At 41.0% G+C, this 20,390-nt stretch overlaps 1 protein-coding gene across 1 annotated transcript in view; it reads right to left on the reverse strand.

Moving 5' to 3' along the window:
• Positions 1-20,390, reverse strand: part of PTPRG (protein tyrosine phosphatase receptor type G) — a 417,185-nt gene that overhangs the window by 125,712 nt on the left and 271,083 nt on the right. Inside the window, exon 6 of the mRNA XM_072876458.1 lies at positions 20,095-20,190. Within this exon, the coding sequence (XP_072732559.1) occupies positions 20,095-20,190 (96 nt within the window). The remainder of the gene's footprint in view (positions 1-20,094; positions 20,191-20,390) is intronic.

Genomic DNA, 20,390 nt, shown 5'->3' on the forward strand with positions numbered 1-20,390 from the left:
CAAATTTTTTCAGAGCTAGCTTACAGCTTGGGTAGGTCCTACTCCTAACCCTTCTGAACAATGATGCTTTAACCCTGCATTGGTCTGCAGCATTGAGAAAGGATACACATCCTGGCTTTGTGCTATGCACCCTTTTGCTCTGCACAAAGTCTATTGTCTCACCTCTCTCTTCTCTCCCTTTTGAAATCCACATTGTAAAAGCTGGTTGTGGATAAATATCTCACTTCTTAAACATTTCTGAATAAAAGGAAGTGAAAGATTTCAGCCAGATCTGGAATGCAGATGAACAGATATGAAAAGTTTACATGTGCTTTGCTTTGAAATACAGTAGGAAATATTTATATGGATCTTTTCAGGAGAACTGATGGGTGAGAAGGGATACTGGTTGACAGTACAGCACACTGAAGCTATCTGTGAAGGCAAGAAAATGTCGACAGAGCTCCCAACACAATGATAAGCTAGATTTGGTGCTCTCAGTTTTTCACCTTCACAAGCACTAAATGATCCAAGAATGATATATTCCTGCTCCTCCACAGATGATATTTTCTTCCATCTCCCCCATATATGCTATAATTGCACATCTCCTGTACGAGTCAATGCAAAAGGACAAATCTGGCCAAGAGCCTGCAGCCTGACAGAGGTGAGCTGGGAGATAGAAAGCATTTGCCGTGTAATGAATGGACTGCCCAAAGTAAGTATCCTGCAGAATATACTTGTAAGGGAAAACAAGAAATGGAAACAGGCCCCTTAATACTTCAAGTTGCTGCTCATGTGTAAAATCAGAGAGAATAACAGGTACCGAGGCAAGATGTGACACTGAACCTTATGCTGGCGCACGCACTATTTCACACAGATACTGCCATGACCTTTGATTTTTTAAAAATGTGCATTAGAGCTGAGTTCGCCTTTGCCTATGGCAACTGGTTTCAGGTTCAGTGATTTGAAGGCAAATTCTGTTGAGTTAAATCTGGGTTTTGGCCTTCAGGTGTTAATAATCCTGCTATGAACGAAAATATACTGAAGTCATAGAGGTGCATACACTGGCAGAGGGGATGTTCCTAGATGTCTCATTCACTATGTTGTTTGAAAAGAAGGAAAAAAAAGTTAATGAGTCTTCCAATGATTATTTTAAAGAGAGTAATGGGTGTGCATTGATCCTTCTAGCTAATTCCACTTTGAATAATACATCATTCTGACTGAAAGCTTGCTAGTGATGTATTAACTTCATATTTCATCATAGCTTTGGAGGGTCCCTACAGTGAGATATTAACTGGCAGTGCCAAAGAGGAAGCTGCACTTTTTCCTTTCCTTTTTTTTTTTTTTTTAAAGTCCAAAATGTTTTTCAAAGCTATTGAACTGACTTTGGGGTCAGGTGTTCTGGCTGCCCCTCCTCTTTGGTAAAGCGCAATGCAGCTGCTCACAACCACAGCTCCTCTCAGCCTTAGCTCACCCCCTCCTTCATTTCGTACCTGCTGCCTCTGGACCTGAGTTAGTTACAGACATCCTGGGACAAGGATGGGACAAACTAGGTTACAGATCAGCAACTTCCACTTTCATTATGTCCAGCAGGGATGCTTGAAAACGCAAGAAGCATAAATAGTCACTTTTACACCAAAGGTTGGCTGAAATACCAGTGTCATAAAAAGAGCAAAGGGACAGCACAGCCTTCCTCAGAAGAACATACAAAGGAATTTGCACCAGCACGTTGCAAGGCAACATGCTAATAATAAGAGACTGTCTCAAAAAAAGCAAGAGCATGAAACTCAACGGTAGAGTTAAGTACTGCTTAATAACTCAGCTCAGAGTACGTTCTGTTTGTGCACACTGAGCTTCTTTGTTAGCAGATAGAAACATTGATCGTGTATTGTACGCATGCTGGCAGCTGACTGATCAGCTCGCCGGGCTGAGGAAGACTTTGCAGCCTCCCCCCGCAGCATTATCTCCATTCACCATCACAAGATTTGCAACCACCAAGATGGTAAGAAACAGCCAGCAATGTATTTTCCTTTCTTTTTGTAAGCCACTTGTTTGCCCAAACTTTGACTCACTCCATTGATAAGGTAGGCATTAATTTCCTCGAAGTATTCTTGCACTTCGAAAGCACAATGCAGCTAATTTACTGCAAGTGAATAGCACATTCAATTAACAAATTATTGAAAAATCTTAATAAGCATATATCTGAGGAAAAACAAAAGTTATCTGCAGCCCAAAAGCACAATCTGATTAGTAGCAGTAGACTATCAAAGATACAAAACTCTGTAAAAGACAAAAATGTAATTGCAACACAGAGGAGAGACAGCTTCAGTGGCAGATTCTCAAAGCTGGGAAAGCTTGATTGATAGACCGTACCATCTGCAGCTGCGCAAAAAAGGCTAGAGTAGCTGCAACTTTATTTAAAGCAATTTTGGTGCACCGAGCCTACTTGTTCTCCTTTGAGAAAATAATATGATTTCTTCATAGAGCATGTAGTCTACTTATTTAAGCAGCAGTGTGCAAGATCTCTCAATCCTACCAGCAGTTCAGCTGGAAAAATGACACACCAGGGGGTAACATTTTATCAGGATGGAGGCTATTTTATAAAAACTGCCATCAGTTATAAACTGTTCTCACCATCTGAGCTTAAAAAAAAAAAAGGAAGAAAAAAAAAACCACGGAGTTGGGTCTCTTTTAGAATTTCCTCAATCTGCCCGATTTACGGGAGTTTTTAGGTAAAAATAACCATTTTGACCTAAGTAGGGAAGAAAATGAAATGGTGTAATGAAAAAAATATAACGAGCACTACAGCCAGATCATCCCACAGCACCCACTCTTTGATATACAGCTTCACACATTTGGAGAAGCCAAACTCAAAACTGTGAAACCAAGAATGGAAGTTAGCTTTCATTTTCTTCTGCTCCTGGCTTGAATTTGGTACAAACGTGTGCAACCGAGAAAAAAATATCTTCAGCTTTTTTTTTTTTTTTAAATTTTTTTTTTTTTAATTTTAATAAAACAATGAAATCTGGTGGCTGAACAAGATGATAAAATGTGCTGGGCAAAACATGAAGGGTGGAAGGGAACAGTTCAGATGGGCATCTGGAACCCTAGCATTTTGCAGAGGTTTGTAATTTAAGTCCTCCAGCTAAGCTTGCCTAGGATGCAGCAGAGATTTCCAGCCTTCCTCCTCTCTTCCAGCCAACACAAAGGATTTTGGTGAGAGAGGTCACAACAATCACCCTTTTAAAATGAAGAAAAGGAGTCGTCTCAGCTTCCCAACATCTTTCATTCATTCTACATGAAAAGTCCTTGTTTTTTTCTCTCCCAGCATTGCCCTCGGCTCACTTCCCCACGACAGCAGCGGCTCCCTCCAGCCCGCCAGAGATGACTCAAGCTGGCATCTATGAGTCACAAACACAAAGGATGCAGAAATGTCAAATAAGTTACACAGCCACTTCCCCAATGACAACCACACCTCAGTTCACAATTAGATTAGAAATCCAGCGAAATTGTTGTAGGGCAGAATTTTTATCTCCTGTTTTGAAACATCAAACTCCAACGTAGTTTGCCTGCTGTTCCTTTTACCTCATTTTTAAGGAGGTTGGTATGAACTGATCTACTGAAAATGCTGCAGGAGTTTTTGCTACAGCAAATTCCCCATGTCTAACGTAGCAGCCATGGGCTGGAAGGGCTCTTGGGCTTCCAGGCATCTTTGTGGTACAAGAACCCAATGTTAGACCCGTGGTGTTCATTAATAGCTTTCTGGCACAAGAGGATAAGTCTCTCAACTACAATACATTTTTGTATTTGTAATTCTCTTTCAAGCAAGTTCTTCCATTTTTACTTATCTTTTGTAAATTTTCAGTGTCGTTTAAGTTCTTGCAGATGCGTGCAGTTTTGCAAAATGCTATGAACTTGCACAGTTCAGTGCTCGCGGTACCTAAGGCAGAAAGCACCAGCTAATGCTCAGAGTTTCCTCACTTCTGCCTCCGCTCTCATTTCTGAGTTGCCTCCCTCTTCCATCGCCCACCTGCCACATCCTCCTCACTCTCTCTTCCCATCCAGTGAGCTGTTTCTGTCTCCTCCCACGCTACAGCATCCTCTCTTCCCAAACCATTCTACATACCCCCTTGCGCACCCTTGCACGACTCTGCCACCTCCTCCTCTCTGCCTCCTGCATCACCAAGGAAGTCCCTGTGCCCTTCCACCCCCACCCGGACATCCTTCATGGAGACAGAGAAAAGAAGTAGCCTCGGGTGGTGAGTGGGCTCATCCAGGGGAAACCTGGATGCCAAGGACATCAGCTGCAGGACTGCCAAGGACTCCATAGCTAGTGGGCATGAAGTGCAGGTGCACCAAGAGCCAGGTCCCTGAGCCAGGGTGGGTACCAGCAGCAGGGCAGTCACAGCAGTAGAGCTCTGAGAAGCAGGTAAGACGAGGCAGTCCTCATCTCAATCTCCTTCAAGCCACTGAATTAAGAGTGGCAGGATGTGGCCTGCAATTTTCTTCTCAGCTGCTTCTAAGCTACTCCTGTTCCTGCAGCAACAAAAGTACAGCTCAAAACCCCCCTATTTCACCTGGTGTAACACTACACACAACAGTGAGGATCATATGTCAAGCTGTTTATTTTTCACTTGGTTAGAATGACCCAACAACTCACTCAGTTCCTTACAAAAACATTTCAACAAGTATCATGGCTTGTGTCTAGAGGAAATGGGGAAATTATTGTGCAGAAAAAAAAGCACTTCGAACACAAGTGCATTAAAAGCCCGGGAAACATTCAGTTTGTGGTAGCAGTCTCTTCCTCTTGAAATACAAAGAAATACAAAAACTAACATGACATGTATGCTTGTTTCAAGATGTTCTACATTTCAGCAGTGGCAAAGTGAATGCTATTCAATCACTGCGAGTAGCTGATGGTCTTAAAGCCACAGAACTCCTCAGGATGCTCTAGCCTTCATGCCTCCGCTCCACGGGCTTCTTACAGCTTTCCGGTGCTCCTGTGGAGCATGACCCATCTATGGAAGGGGTTTTCAAGCTCTGTCTCTGGTCAGGAAGCCCTCCTCCTAACACAGGTTATAACTGCAAAATTGCCAGAATCTCAAAGTCTCAGGGAAAGGTATGACAGAAGAAATAAAATGCAACTGAATATGATTTAAAACAAAACTTAAAACATGGTTAGAACAAAAGGTGCTCTTTGAACAAGTCTAGTGTGACCCAGGGCAGTGAAGATGCTTCCTGCAGGTGGGTGCACACAGGAATGCTCTCAGGAAGAGTCTTCCATCTCCTCTCACACACTCTCCGAATCTGCTTGCCAGAGAACCTGCCTATTAATTTGAGGTGCTTACTTCCTTCATTTTAACCTCTTCTGTTCACACCCCAGCACTTTAACTCCTGGGTGTCCACAGATCATGTACACCGGTTACGACCCTATCACCAACGCTGTGGCCAGTCAGCTGGACCACGCAGGCTCCTGGCACGTGCTTTGCCATGACCCCAGTTTTGGTATCCACCTCTCTAGAAAAGTTTCTTATCTCTCTTCTCTAAACCTGGCAGGCTGCATGGTCCTTTGATGGCACCACCCTCATAGAACCAGCTGCGACTGACACCACAACCTACGTTAGGCTTTCCCCTGCCAAATGCTTAAGCTGGTACGGAGCAAGCTAAAAAGCCAATGCTCTGTAAGGGCAATCCTCAGAGGGTTGGCACAGAGGGACACGTTCACTGCCAGGCTGCACAGACAATTCTCCCCAAAATGCTTGAGATCCAACACAGTTTGAATCCCAGCCCAGTTGTAACATGCGTACGAGGAGCACTGCACTGACGGCTGCTGGGAGGATGAAAGGGTTTCCAGAGCTAACAGCAGCGAGCACCAGTGCTTGAAAGCTTCATGCCGTAGCATCCCGTGTTCTCTGCAGACTGGCCTGTAACCCCAGCACACTGAGGTAGGACACACCTGCATTTGTGGCTCTGTCTACACTCAGATTTAAGGGGGGCAGCAAACATTTTAATATATGGCATGATAAGGAAGGCATAAAAAATCTTCTATTTTTAGGGGTAAAACACCAGTTATATGCCTCAGATGCAATGCAAGCAGTAATGAAATAAGAAAGAGGGTATTTCCTAAAAGGTAGGCATAGGCTGGGCACTTACGACATAAATGCAGCATTAAAAAAAATTGCTTCTGACACAAGAACAGCTGACAGAGATAATCTCCATAGCTCAGCATGAATTTATATAGCCTTTCAGCAACTCTATTAGACAGGTGTGGTAGCAGCCAGCTGTACTGCATGCACAGACCAAGTTCCTCTCAAACCCAAGTGCCCATATGGCCCTGCAGCACACCGAGGTGGTGCCACCTGCCCGGGCATCATCCCCCTCTCCCACCACCATCTGTCCACAGAGGGGCATCGGTATCGACCTGACGGGTAGTACAGAACAGGTCTAGATAACAAGCAAGTTCAGACTCAAAAATGATGGATGTTTCCATCTACCACACAAGGACCACCAAACAGCTCTACCTAGACAGGTTTAAAAGACAGCTTTACTTCTGGCCTTTAATTCTCTTCCCAAGTTATGAGAAGAGACAAGCCTAGGCCATAAGGCAGGGTGGGCCGCATGCTATTAGAGAAGGTAAGCTTATTAGCTGAACCATTATAAATCTCTGTAGATATCCGGAAGAGCAGAAGGCAACAGTTTGCTTAGCCATATCACTGGTAATGAGTTGGCAAGAGGAGTGCATTCCAAAACAACCTAAAGTTTAATTTGACTGGTATGCACTTTGGGAGAGTACTTAATAAGACCGGTTCACCCAAGATAGGGAGCTATCTGTCTGCTCATGTCTTCCAGAAAATGCAGCACGATATAAAAGCATGTGGTTTTAGCAGTTTAGAATACAAAATGAACAAGAAAAAAAAGAATCTTTGAAAAGTGATGGATGTAGCCTAATCATGTTTCACACAAGAGCATTTCAAATTATGTTAGGTGTTTTTATAGGATCTAGATAAGATAAAGAAGGTTTGCCAGGTGGCAAGGTAGGCAGGGGGGAGGAAGGAGTAGGAAAATAATTTTATGTTGACTGCTTCTAATACACAGGCATGTGCATAATGCCATACAAACCACAGACAAAATACACACACAAAAAATTACTAGCTTAGCTGTTAGGGTTATGGAGCTTTGCTTTCCAGTCAACTCTTACCCATATAGCTGTTTTTAAATATTGATCTGGTAGCATGATCCTGAGGGAAAATAAATATCAAAAGGGGTAATTTAATTCAATCATCCTGATTCCTGTATAACATGATCCTATTTCTTCAAAAACCCAGAAAGCAGTAACTTAAGTGAAGCTTACAGATCAGCTAATATATTTACAGCCTTAAAATAACGAGACACACTATAAAATATACCGAGATCCAAAGCTAATCTGTTTTAGCAATATTCTTGCAGCAAGTAAAGATGAATTTTACACTGAAAAAATCCATTTTATCAGGAGCAAGGCTGAGCTTTCTAATAACCAAGCTGCTTTCTAATGTGGTACATCATTTTACTTTACTCATAAAGAACAGTTTGCCAAATCTCCAGTTAGGCTTCATTTGATACAGTACAGATGTTGCAAAACCAATACCTTCTTCCAGAAAGTCTCTTCACTCTTGATAATGACTACATTACAATGCATTTCTGATGCGCAGAAATGGTACAGTTACAATCAGCAGCTAAATACTTTTCTGATGGTATCAGCCAGGCAGCTTTTCTTTGGCTTCTCAGTGCTCCCAGAGCTGTGAAACAGTTGCAAACACCGTAAGCTCATAGGAAAAATCCGGCTCCATCTTGCAAGCCTCTGAAAACTCACTGTTCAGAGGTGCTGTGAACAGATTTAAGCAATCTTTATTTAACACATATTTCAATTTTCGGCACAGAATAAGATGGTGATTGGCATTCTTGACTCTCATCTATCTCCAGTAGAGCTTAATGAGCATAAAAGCACATCCCAGCTCCTTTGCTGGTTTTGTTCTGGGAACTCTGATACAAGCACACCTGAACTTAAAACAAAGGGGGGTTTAATATTACTCAAACAGGGACCATTTAGCTCATTTTGGACTCATCACCTCAGCTGGATTAGTGTGCTTTTCAGTGAATCTCAGATGTAGAAGATACGTCTGAAAGCTACTAAAATTATACTGTAAAAGGGTTCCCAGGTTTACACACCCTCATCTCCACCCTATGAACTCAAAGATTTCTGATTTAGATTCACGGGAGGTAAAACATCAGATACAAGGATTGCTCTGGGCAAGCCGCCATCTCAACTGCAGAATTATTTTGGGGGGTGATATGCCATCAGCATTATCAGTTAAGCCATCAGCCATACATACAAATGTCTACCTCTGTACAAAGACATAAAGAAAGGGTCCAGAGTAGACTCTGATTTACTTTCATTGCCTTTCTTTGACCCCTGGAAAGAAAACCACCAGCTCAGAAAACCCTCAATAATCATCTCTCCCACAGTTGTCCTGCAGCACAGAAACTACAGATGACAAAAACCAGCAACAACTCGACCCTCCGGCAGTAACCTGTAACACTGGATTTACAGTAATTTAAGATAGATTATAATTAAATTACTGAGGGGTGTTTTCCTGCATGCTTGCTCTGCATGATGTGTAATGTATAGGAATTATAGAGGAAACCACACATATCATTGGTAATACCGGGGGTGGTGCTCACACGGACACACCAGCCTGACACCAATCCATGCTGCCCCCGAAAGGGGTGGGCAGCACCCTCTGCTCCCAACCGCTCCTCTTCCCTCCCTTCCACACTTTCATGCTTTCACATCACGTACGATCTGGGAAAAACATACTGACATTTCAGCCAGACCTGTTCTGTGACTTGGCTAAGGCTGGCCGGGGTGGACAGCGCAGATGAAGGCAGAATTAGGATGACCGCATAACCACCTCACTGATTGTACAAAAATGACATGTTCCATTTATTTGTACACCGCCAGCCCTAAGTGATTCTTACATCTCACAGCAACCTATTAACAAAAAGAGACTTTGTGAATGGAGTATCTGGGTAAACACTTCAAACAAATACATAAATTATGCATAGTCGGTATACTTTTTCTACCTTAGGGATCAAACTGAAATGAGACTAAAGCATTATGTTTTATTTGTATTAAAAATGTATTAGCTGCTGTCCGAGAAGGTTTTCTAGAACATTTGGTATGCTACCCAGGAAATTCTGTCTGAAGCTTGCATTGTTTATTATTGCCAATACTAGGAGAAACTTGGCACTGTTATATCTGAAAACTACAGTAATAATTCTTCAGGCAGAACAGCTTAAATTTAATAAGAATAACTTTTTCATCTGAGCCAGAAGTTCTAAAGGCAAAGGAAGCCCCAATTTTACCCATCTATTTTATATATTCAGACTTTACAACCAATCTTTCTTTTATGGCACAAAGTGAAACTAGGCAATCATTTATGAATAGATCCTGTGCTCACCTTCACTTAAAATGTGCCATAACACTAACTGGTAACCAGAGACATATGAAGACTCTACAGTTTCATGGAAGATACAGAGGATGAAAACGAGTGTCATTTTTCTAAGGGGTACACAAATCCTGCACAAAATCCTGCAGAACTGGGCAACACGTGGGCTGGAGAGCTGGAGTTTCCTGATTGAAATGTTAGATTTCTCCATCTACGTCCCATGAATGTAAACCACATGTAATATACTTGATTCGTTCTCTGAGAGACAAATGGGGTACGAGTCCTGGATGGCTACAGAGGATGGTTTTTGCAGAAAAAGAAATCAAATTAAATTTTAAAAAAGAGGTAGGCAGACAGGCATAAAAAATTACCTTCCTGGAATCCAGGCTGGGTGTTTAACAACAGGGAGAAAACAGGGACTTATCAGAGGCAACTGCTGTGTTTGGGAGAGAGGAGAAAGGAAAGGAGATGAACGTACAGCTTTACATCGCCTTTGATTCTGTAACTAAGACCAGTTCTAGCAAAACTCTCCAAAGACTTGGATAGCAAAAAATAGATGCTTTATTTCCAGCTTCTCTCTCTCTCTCTTTTTCTTAAACAAAAAAGGTCAAGTCAAAATGCACCAGATTTGGAACATGTAAGGAGGCATGGGATGGATCAATTGTTGCTGTCACAGTGAGGAGAAAAGGTACTTGCAGCAAAGAAAACAAGCCACGTTCAATGGCTTCTCAATGCTCAAAGACACAAAGAGAGACTCTACACGGGGCTGTTGTCCCTTCCCTAAAGCAGACAACAGGCGAGTGACAGGAGCCTGCGTGAAGGCTGGGGGTCCCTCCACTTTGACCCAGCTCTCATGGCATCCAGCTCTAGGTCTGCTTCGTGATGCTTGATAAAGTGACAAAGCGATGCACCCACAAAGCACACCAGAGCAAAATGCAAAAAGCATTACTGTAGTTAGGGAACTAATTTGTTTTTTAGTCTAATGGTTATAATCAGCAGACTTCCTGAGTATCAATCTTCCTGAACCACAGAGGGGGTGAGATTATAGACTGACAACTGTAATTTTTACATATTAGACATCTAAGTGTCATTTTCAGGAGTCTGGTAATGAAAACTCCACAAGAGATTTTTCTACCAATCTAAAGATTTTTACGGCATGGCTACAAAAGTGATTATTTTTTTTTAAGACAGGATATTTTTAAATCACAGAGAAGTAAATGACTGTGTTTAAGATGCTGACATTAGACACTATAAATATTCCTAAACTGACTCCACTTTTGAACATCAAGGGTGAGAGGAAGGAAAGGGAGGCAAAAGAATACACAAATGCATGCTGATCAAGTTCTTCGGGCAAGTTATTCAAATAAAAACACTAAAATATAAGGGGACAATTATGAGAATTAATGCTAACAAATTGGTATGTAATTTAATGAAGCAAGTTAATAATGGCATCCCACTTGGGATTAATCATAATACATTAATCAATTAAGAAGCATTGGGAAAGCAAAAAAACTGCAAGTCAAAAACATTTACAATGCTGTAAACTGAAAGATAGCGATCCTGACATTCAAATGAACATTAAACTAGAAGAGCGCTGAGATCTATTCCCCATGCAATGCACACAACCAGCTCTCATTAATGGTTACAACAGATAGCTCAAGATACTGAGGAGAGACCCCATAAAATACACAGTGTTTTTCAAATCTGTAGCACTGCACAACTTTGGAGTCCAAGTCCTCTCAACGGCAAGAAAGTTTACGGTTCCTTCCTAGCATCAATAATTGTGATGTTTCCATTAAAAATATCAGAGCAGCGGACCATGATTTATCACAAAAAGCAAAAGTCACTCGATAACCCATCACCATTGTTAGCCACCCTCCTTGCTACTGCATCCAAACCAGAGAAGCGACGGCACAAGTTATGAGTTATGATCTCAGACTCCGCAGGCAAGAAAGTATTTACAGTGCATTTGGGGGGGGGGGGGAAGGGATCTAATTTTTACCTTCAATTAGAGTTTTTTCAGACACCTTGGAAGCTGCATTTCTCTAGATATAGCTGAGATTAAAACCAAAATAAAAGTCAAAGACTCTCTGTGCATTCTGGTATTTCACTCTGCACTGTAAAAAGAACTGCATGACACCGCTTTCTGTACAGCCCATATCCTTTACAACGCAACCTAACAAAAAGGCTTTAATTGAAAGTATTGCATTTTGGAGGGCACCTGACATAAAATCAGGCTTCCTGCTCTTCTGCCTTATTGGAAAATGCCACGAACGAGTTCACAGAGCTGAAGAGAAGAAGGGAAAGGAAGACGATTGCTTGGGCACTGAAGAAGATAAGTGCACAGAAGGTAGATTATCTTTCTACTCTGCACAGTCAGCCTGTGGATAGAAAAGTTTCAACACAGCAGGTTGCAGCCATCATGATCTAGAGACTGCAAATGCCTCTTGGCAGAACACAGGCAAGCAGAAGCGGAATGATGTGTTTGCTTCCAAGAACGATCTGTTTCAGCCGCCCTGTCAGTCTGTCTGCCTCCAAATCCAGCCCCCCTTTCGCTCACGCATTTGCCTCATTCCTCCAAGCTCACTTGCTCAGGATGTTCAGGCTGCTGCGCGAACACCTCTGCTCTTAGCAGTCCTACATTTAGCCATGTGGGCTCCTTCTCATGGATAAGCCATGACAAACGTGCAGCCACGTGAATGAGAAAGCCCAAACCCACAGTACCCTGCACATCTAGAGAAACTTTGCTCACGTTTCTATGGGATTTGAAATGAGGGATTACCAGGAGCCCAGGCTCTGCACAGTGACCCCAGCAGCAAAGGCGTGTATCAGTGCTGCTGTCAATGGACAGAAAATTTGGAGTACTGAAGATTATCTGGTAAAAAAGCCCCAGGGGTGAAAGGGCCAGTGTTTCTTCAGTGCAATTCAGCTCACTAACAAAGTCTTTGTTTCTTGAACCCAGCAGCACGTGAGCGATGAACATGACTGGGCTCATAGCCCCAACCCCTTCCCAGCTCCCTGTGCTCCCCAAAGCGCTCAAGGCTTTTGCTCGGTGAAGTCCCAGGGCTCAGCCCAGCAGCCTGCCGCTTCCTCACCTGCCTCTCTGCCCTGCTTCAAGCAATGATCTTCAAGAAAAAGATGCAGCTCTGCCCATCTCACAACAGCATCTCACTCCACAGCTAAAAGCCTTTTGAAGCTTCTCTGTTAAACTCAAGACTTGATCAGGAATTGTTTGCTTAGTACTCTTGAGAGTCAGCCTACTCATTTATGTACTAAAATAAAAGATGAAGAACCTTATTACAAGAAACCTTTATTTTTAAAAAAACTCTGCTGTAAACAGCAATTTTACTGTTAAACAACATCTGAAACATGACCAGTCTAGGCAAAGGTATGGATCAGAATAAAGTTAGTCTCATTGTTAAGCACTTGAAACTCAATAAGCACCAAAATTGAAACTGGTTATATATACATATTTTTTATTCACAGAGCTATTCCCCATCTGTTCTCCTCTTTCTTTCTTCTTTTACATAAAATATTCAAAAATATTCATATTTCCCAAAGAAACTTTCAACAGAAGTTGAAATAAAAATCTGAATTTTGGGCTTAGTTTAAAGAATTTTTTTTTTTTTCTTTAATGGAAAGGTAGGATATATTTTTTAGAAACAGACACTTTCCATGAATTTTTGTCTTCTACCCAAACCCAACTTCCAGTCAAAAGGGGTTCAGTGCAAGTTTTTTGGTCAGCATGAATACTTATTGTTAGGCACCCAAACTTGCATGTTTTGGCTAAAGCGACCACCTTTGGAGGCTGGTCAGTGCCATTCACATACTGACCTCAACTCAAATCTAACAGACTTTAAGCAGCTCTCATAATTTTATATTTAAATTCTCCATGATGCAAAATCACTTTTCTCTTTTGATAACTTTATCTCCATTTATTTACCGGAAAATTAGAATCGTCTGCTCCAGAGATGCTTCATATTACTATACATCATTGCATGTATTGTACAAGGTCGTTCTCAGAAAAATGTACTCTCAGTGCTACCTACCTACCACACCTACCCACTCTGACTTGCTCGTCTTGATATGTCAGGGTAGCTACTTTGTATCTCTATGTTATTCTTCAACCATTTAAAGGCCCTAGTACTGATTTTAGTAGTAAAAACTAATGGTTTTAAACAGCTGCGACAATTTCAAAACGCTGGGAAAATGCACTCAGTGAGTAAGAACACATTTCAAATTGTTTTGCTTGTCTTCTGTTACATGGGGAGTTACTAGTACATACGCATACATTTTGACAAATATAAATTATACTTTACAAAGGCATTGAATAAGTAGCTTTAGCCTGCACACATTTTCATGTTATGAAGATAATAAAAAAATACCTATGCTAATTACTAAATAATACTGCTAATCAATAATAATAGTTTTATTATTCATAAGCTACTATTAATAAAACACCACGGGTTCTAATGTAACCATTAAAAGAATTAATACTGTAATTTAATTTTAAGGTCTTTACATATATCTGAAGTCCATTAAAATAAATGAAAAGCCTCTCAATGACTCTGGATGATGCCCTGCATGTTAATGATGCTATATGTTATTTGAACTACTGCAAATCACCTTTAAGATATTGCCTAAACACTGAAGCACTGATTATACTTCATGTAGGTGGATATAATGTTTCAGGTGAAGTACACACCTCCCTCTCCATTCTCATTTTCAAAATCAAGCTAGTTTTGCTCAGACTTTCAAAAAGCATTATAGTAAGGGAGAGGTGGAATTAGGGAATTGCCAGGAATTGAGATGGGGACACGGGAACCTGGTCTCCTACGAGATACGGTTTTCTCAACAGCTACTGTATTTAAAGCCCTTATTCACTGAATTTATTTGCTTATGATGGCAAACACACGAAACAGTTAATGAAAGGGAAGAAGAGGGAAGAAAAAGGCTTCTAGGGAAGTTAAAAGCTGAATTCTGTTCCTTGAGAAATATACATTAAAAAAAGCCTATTTGTGCCAAGTATTCAATGGCTTTGACGGTGTTCCACTGATTTATTCTGTGTTTAGCTCATTGCGGCCTCTGTGAAAAGTGCGTTATTGATCGCCTTCATGAAGCACACACCAAGAACTACTACCAAAAAATCTTACAAAAAGGCCACAATTACTATTTGCTTTACTGGAGAACAAATCTCTGCATACATGAGTTAGTAGTAAATATGAAGACATTTACACACAAATAACACACACATGGATTTAAAAAGTCAAAAGTGCTACACAGCTTTTTTTTCAACAACCTTAAAAAACGTTAGTATTAGAAAAGAGAATTAAGAATGGCATGCCAGAAAAAGAGCTGTAGAACCCTTGATTTTTATCTCACATACTTTTGAAAATCCCGTTAGTTGCATATTTGCTGCCAAGTACCTAATAATTACCTTTAAAAATCTAGCCCTGCACTGCTAAAGCTCTTGAGTGATCGAGGTATCAACATCACTCATCATTATGAAGATAATTTTAATGATGAAAGCATTGCTAAAAGTTATTTTAAAATTCATTTTTACTTTAACTTCTTTAGAGATGATTTGTTTGAGTACCTGAGATACAGTAACTAATCACTGATGGTTTTCTTTGCAAATAATAAAATAGATTTATATGCCCTCCCTGTAGGAACAAGAATTCCATCACCTCCTCCTGAATTTCTGAGCTATCGAATATTTGATGAGTGCTTAGGGAATCAGTATTGTGTCTTTTCACAGCCGTAATCAAGGAATGAAGTATTCTCCGCTGTAATGAATCTACCGCAGGCCCAAAAGATGAATATTTCAAATGCAAAAGCAATATGTTTGTTTTGAACACATTTAAGTTTGGCTTTAATAAAGCAAGTAGTGAAGTGTGCAATGAATTATATTGTTAGATGGTTAAAACAGAGCCGTGCAATATGTCTGGATGCATTTAATCCAAGTAACTACTCATTTTAAATGCAACTTGTAAATATGTGTTACATGTATATATACGAACGGATGACTCAGGAACCAGTGAGAGATCTGGGCCTTTCCTTCCACTCCTGGCTTGCTTCAAAACCGGCACAGCCTCGCAATTAACCAAGGCCCAGAGCCAGAATATCATTAAGTACAAGTCGAACCTCATGCAGGCTGAAATTAAGCACGTGCACCAACTATTCAAGTTAGGATCACTTAAATCAAGATAGGATCATTTAAATCAAGACTGAACTGCTCTGCTGGACTGGGACCTGCTACGTGATTCAGCAGATCGGTGGGTCTCAGCGTGCAGCCACAGGCAACTTGTAAGAGGTCCACAAAGCAGTGAGCCCCTGCAGACAGGTCCCACCACTGCGGCGTCACCGTTCCTGCAAATCCAGAAGCCTTTACTGCAGACCAAGAGGATACCGTTGGTGGGCGGTAATGGGTATGTGAGGTTAAACATCTTCCACTAGCACTAGTTTCACACTGAGAAACACTAAGTAACCCCAATACTGACAGGAATGGTCATATTTTTTTCTCCTGAAAAAATTGTCAGGAGGCAAAGAGAAATCATTGGCATTACCTCATTTGTCTCCAGAAGATTCAGTTTTTTGCTAAAACAACAAGTGAGTTCTCTTTAACAACAAAAAAACAAGAGCTTTTTGACTCACACTGCTGATTAATACTCTGATCCCCTCTCCCTCTTGAAACATACTGACTTTTTTCCACAGACATTCCCACTTCAAGAAAAAAGCCATTTTTCCCCACTGATTCCCTCAGTGAAGCACATTTATGGGCTTTAATAACCATTATACCTGACACCAGCAGGCTGGAGTTCCCTTCTCCCCTTTTCAGCTTGTTCCAGTTGAATAGCTTTTAAAATAATTTGAACTAAAAAGATCAGAGGTTCCTAAGTCACTTTGCTCCTCTATTACACTCACTGTGGCCTCAGTGAGGACAAGAGAGGATCTTGAAGGAAACACCACAGCACGGTGCACGGTTTTGGTTGTTTGCTGTTTGGTTTTTGCAAAGCGAGGCACCTCATTCTGCCCCAAATACACAGCTACAGAACAAAAGTCTGCAGGAATTTTCAGCTGCACTCCCCCGTACGGGGACAATAGTCCCCAGCACGATGCTTGACGTGATACTATGGTCAGAAAAGGGACCAAGTATCATGGGACCCTTTTCCTCAACATACCTGTTCACTTTACAACTTGTACTCCAATGCAAAAATCAGCTTTCAGAGCCCAGCTAGGGATTTCAGGCCAGCTTGTCTCATTTGCAAATTGAGAATACCTGCTATAGAGTCCCCACAGTGCTATTTTATGTGAGACCCTCTGAGTGTCTATCCCAATGAAATACAGAGATGAGCAATTATAGCAGTTTGTATATGCAAGAATTGTTTCCTGATTTTAACTAGTAAATTTTTTTTATTTGTCAGGTCAACTGACCTGCAGCATGCAAACAGAAATAGAATTTATCAACAGGGTTTACAATGAAAACAATGAGAAAAGCACAGATTTAATCAGCAATTACAACAAAGTTCCAAGTGCTTCAATTATCCAAGTTCAGAACCAATGTACTTTACCTGGAAATTGTCCCTGAAACAGTGAATTCAATAAGGAAAATTCTTACATAGTCCAAGTTAAATTTTTTAAAAAGGAGGAAAGAGGGTTCTTAATTATTTAATGTTTCACCAATAATTATATAGTTCAGTATAATGTTCATTTGCTGGAGAACCTGATTTTCAAAGGAACATTTGTGAACATCAGTCAAACAAAAAACACCTGCCAGACTATAAATTCAGTCAGTGCAGTACACATTTATTCCCCCTCAGCATTAACACATTAGCAAAAATCCAAGTCTTGAGTTAATGGCAAATCTATCCATAATTTCTGTGTTAAAATATTTACATAGAAAAGCATGCACAATTCAGTTTCCTAATGTATTTGTAAAAACCAGTATGATCTCTGTTGCTACAATTTTTTAAAGCTGTGTTCTAGATAAATCAGTTAGAGATGGGACTACTGCTTTGGAAAATAGCAAACTACAAAATTAGTACTTGAATAGTCAAAGCTGCCAAACAAAACGTGGCCATGGACATCTTAGGGACACTTAATTCCAAAGTTGCTAAGAATCAGTTTTAAAAGACAGCTTTTAAGTTAGTTGCATAAAATACTAGCCACGGTAAGCTTATCTGCATGGTGCCCTGGGGAGCAAGGCTAAAGGAACACCAAGTATTTCTGAATGAAACTGTCTGTAAAGGTTTTTCCAAGTCGTGGTTCACCAGCTCCAGCACACGATACACAGCTGAGGGAACTAAAATGGCACCTTCATCAAACACAGTATGGATCTGCAAAGGATGATCACCATCAATTAATAACCCTATGTACAAAACCTCAAGGTCTATGGGACAAACTCTGGGAAACACTCATGATGGCCAAAACAGCAGTTGCCACACTGAAGTCCTTCGAGTTTACTTCCACAGGCCAGAAGTCAGCACGTGCCCTTCCAGAACGGGGACTTTGGGCTCTACAAATCTTCCTCAGCAGCCTTCCACCTCAGAGCAGAGCTATCCAGAAGGAAGACCTGATACACCCAGAAATTTAATGGCACGCCACTGATTTATCATTTCAACCCAAAGGCAAGGAAAAAAAATACCAAAAAAAGAAAACCATTTCCTTGCAGCCGCAAAACAGGTTGTCCCTGGGTCACTTTGCCAAAGAATTATCTTACCCACGCTCTCTGGAAGAGATCAGAGACTGTTTATCAGTAATGGCTTCAGATTTCATGGCTCCTGGAGCAGAGGAGCCCAGCTGCACCATCATCCAGACTTTACAGCCTAATGTCCTCTGGCTTGCAGGGCTAGAAATGATGAAAAGTATAGATTTCTGCTTCCCTGAGGGGACCGCAATACTCGGTTGTGGTCTTGAAGAGCCTGAGGTCTCTTACAATCAAAGATGGTTTTTTTTAACAGCATTACAGACTATTTTAGGTTATTTTTAGTGAGTTTAATGGCTCCCTCGGCATCGTGCAAAGTGGGACTCACAGTAAACGCAGCACCTGGTTTTGCAGGTGGGGAATACAAAACACAGTCCCACTACAATTTTAAGATCCTCTAAAAAGAGGGTACTTGGAATAAATGTCATATACAGACTAAGAAATGGTGCACCATGGGGCAGTGCTTCACAGGGCTTATGTGAGGCCCATCAGGGTAATTTAGCAATTAAATTCCAGACACATGATGCCACAACATGTATTGCACACCACGGCATAACGCATGCTCCTTCTGACATGGCACACGCACATAACGCGAGGCTCTTCACTGGTATAAATCAAGCAACAGCGCCTTTGGTTGTTCTGTTTCTAAACTTCTGTCCTGTAAGGCCAAATTCAGTTTGCCCAAATCCTTCCCACAGCACATCCAGATTAAGAAGTCTGGGGAATCATACTGCTATGCCACTGTAAATTATCACAGCTCCACCAACTTTACCCTAACATGAAATGCCACAGAAGTGCTCAGAATTCAGTGATGAATTTAACATGCCTACTTCCACTAGCCTGATGTCAGCAGAGTTACAGCAATTTATGCAATACAAGGATCCATCCTTTTCTCCTCATCAAAGCATTTGATCAAAATCAGTGACATGGAAAAAGACAACCTTACTTAATTTGAGCAGGAGTGTCAGGCTTGTCACTCTAACATCATAAGAAAAAGGGAGGTATTTACATATAGGTACTTGCATATTCTTTTTTATCTGACTTCACAAAGATAACAGTAAGATAATTTTCTTCCACAGTAAAAACTAGTGTGAAACCTCACAGAGGACCAGCATTTTCCCTTGCTCTTCCCTCCCTCCTTTCCTCTCTTTTGAAAAAGCAACACCTTGAGATATTTCAAAATCTTCATTAGCCGCTTCTCTGCTTGTGACAGCCTGGTGGTATGGAGTTGCTCCAACTCCCTCCGTTCAATTCACCCATGAGTCAAAGGGAAAACTCCATTTCTGATGCAACATGACAAAAAGCCCACACTGCTGAACACCTCTGCCACGAGGCTTGACCTGCCAGCCATCGCAAGCAGCAGGCTCTACCCCACGCCGCAGTTCTCAAGCGTGTCGAACCAACACATGAGCTAACCGAGCAGTCACGCTCTTGAGGATGCATTATAAAAAAGGGGATGCATAAATTCACTCATTTGGAAACCTGGTCTGTTTAAGAACTTGTTACTATGACAATTTAGAAGAAGCCGCTTCAGATAAGATTGATGAAACTTATTGATTAATTTTCTCTCAAGCTATGTTTGAATTTTAAGTTTTCTCTAAACAGAACCAGTTCACGTCGGTTTGTTTGTATTCCAGGGACCCCAGCAATGTGCTTCAGCAGTGAAGGAAGTTCCATGATAAATGTGTTCTCCAATCTGCATCTGTAAAGTAGCTATAAAATCAGAACAATTCATGCAAAATTTTTCATTACATTTCTAAATATACTTATTTACATTTTAAATCACACTTAGACAATATGAAATATCTTTCACTTAGACAGGTGGGAACAAGAAAACAGATGCATCCATTAAGCTTGAAACAATTCAATGAATTAAATAGTACTTGGTGAATGCTTTGGTTTATGGATATAGACCTTGTTTAAACTTACTTGAAAAAACACGGCCATGGCTCCCACTACCCTGTTTTCTAGAACTGCTGTTCCAAAACTGTCAAAGTCATCAGAATTGTAGAAGTAAATCTGCATCTGTAAAAATTAAAAACAACAACAAAATCACATTAGTGTTGATTCATACGGCTTTCAAATGAGGTAATGCATACACATTGTATGTAAACCCAGTGTTATGAACCTGAGATAAAGGAATTCTGCTGAACAATATTGTTTAACTAGCACCTTGATTAATAGCATGACTGCCCTACTGGGACAGTAACCAGGGAACAGAGTCA

Source organism: Ciconia boyciana, chromosome 11 (genome assembly GCF_034638445.1).
Source record: "Ciconia boyciana chromosome 11, ASM3463844v1, whole genome shotgun sequence".
Taxonomy (NCBI): domain Eukaryota; kingdom Metazoa; phylum Chordata; class Aves; order Ciconiiformes; family Ciconiidae; genus Ciconia; species Ciconia boyciana.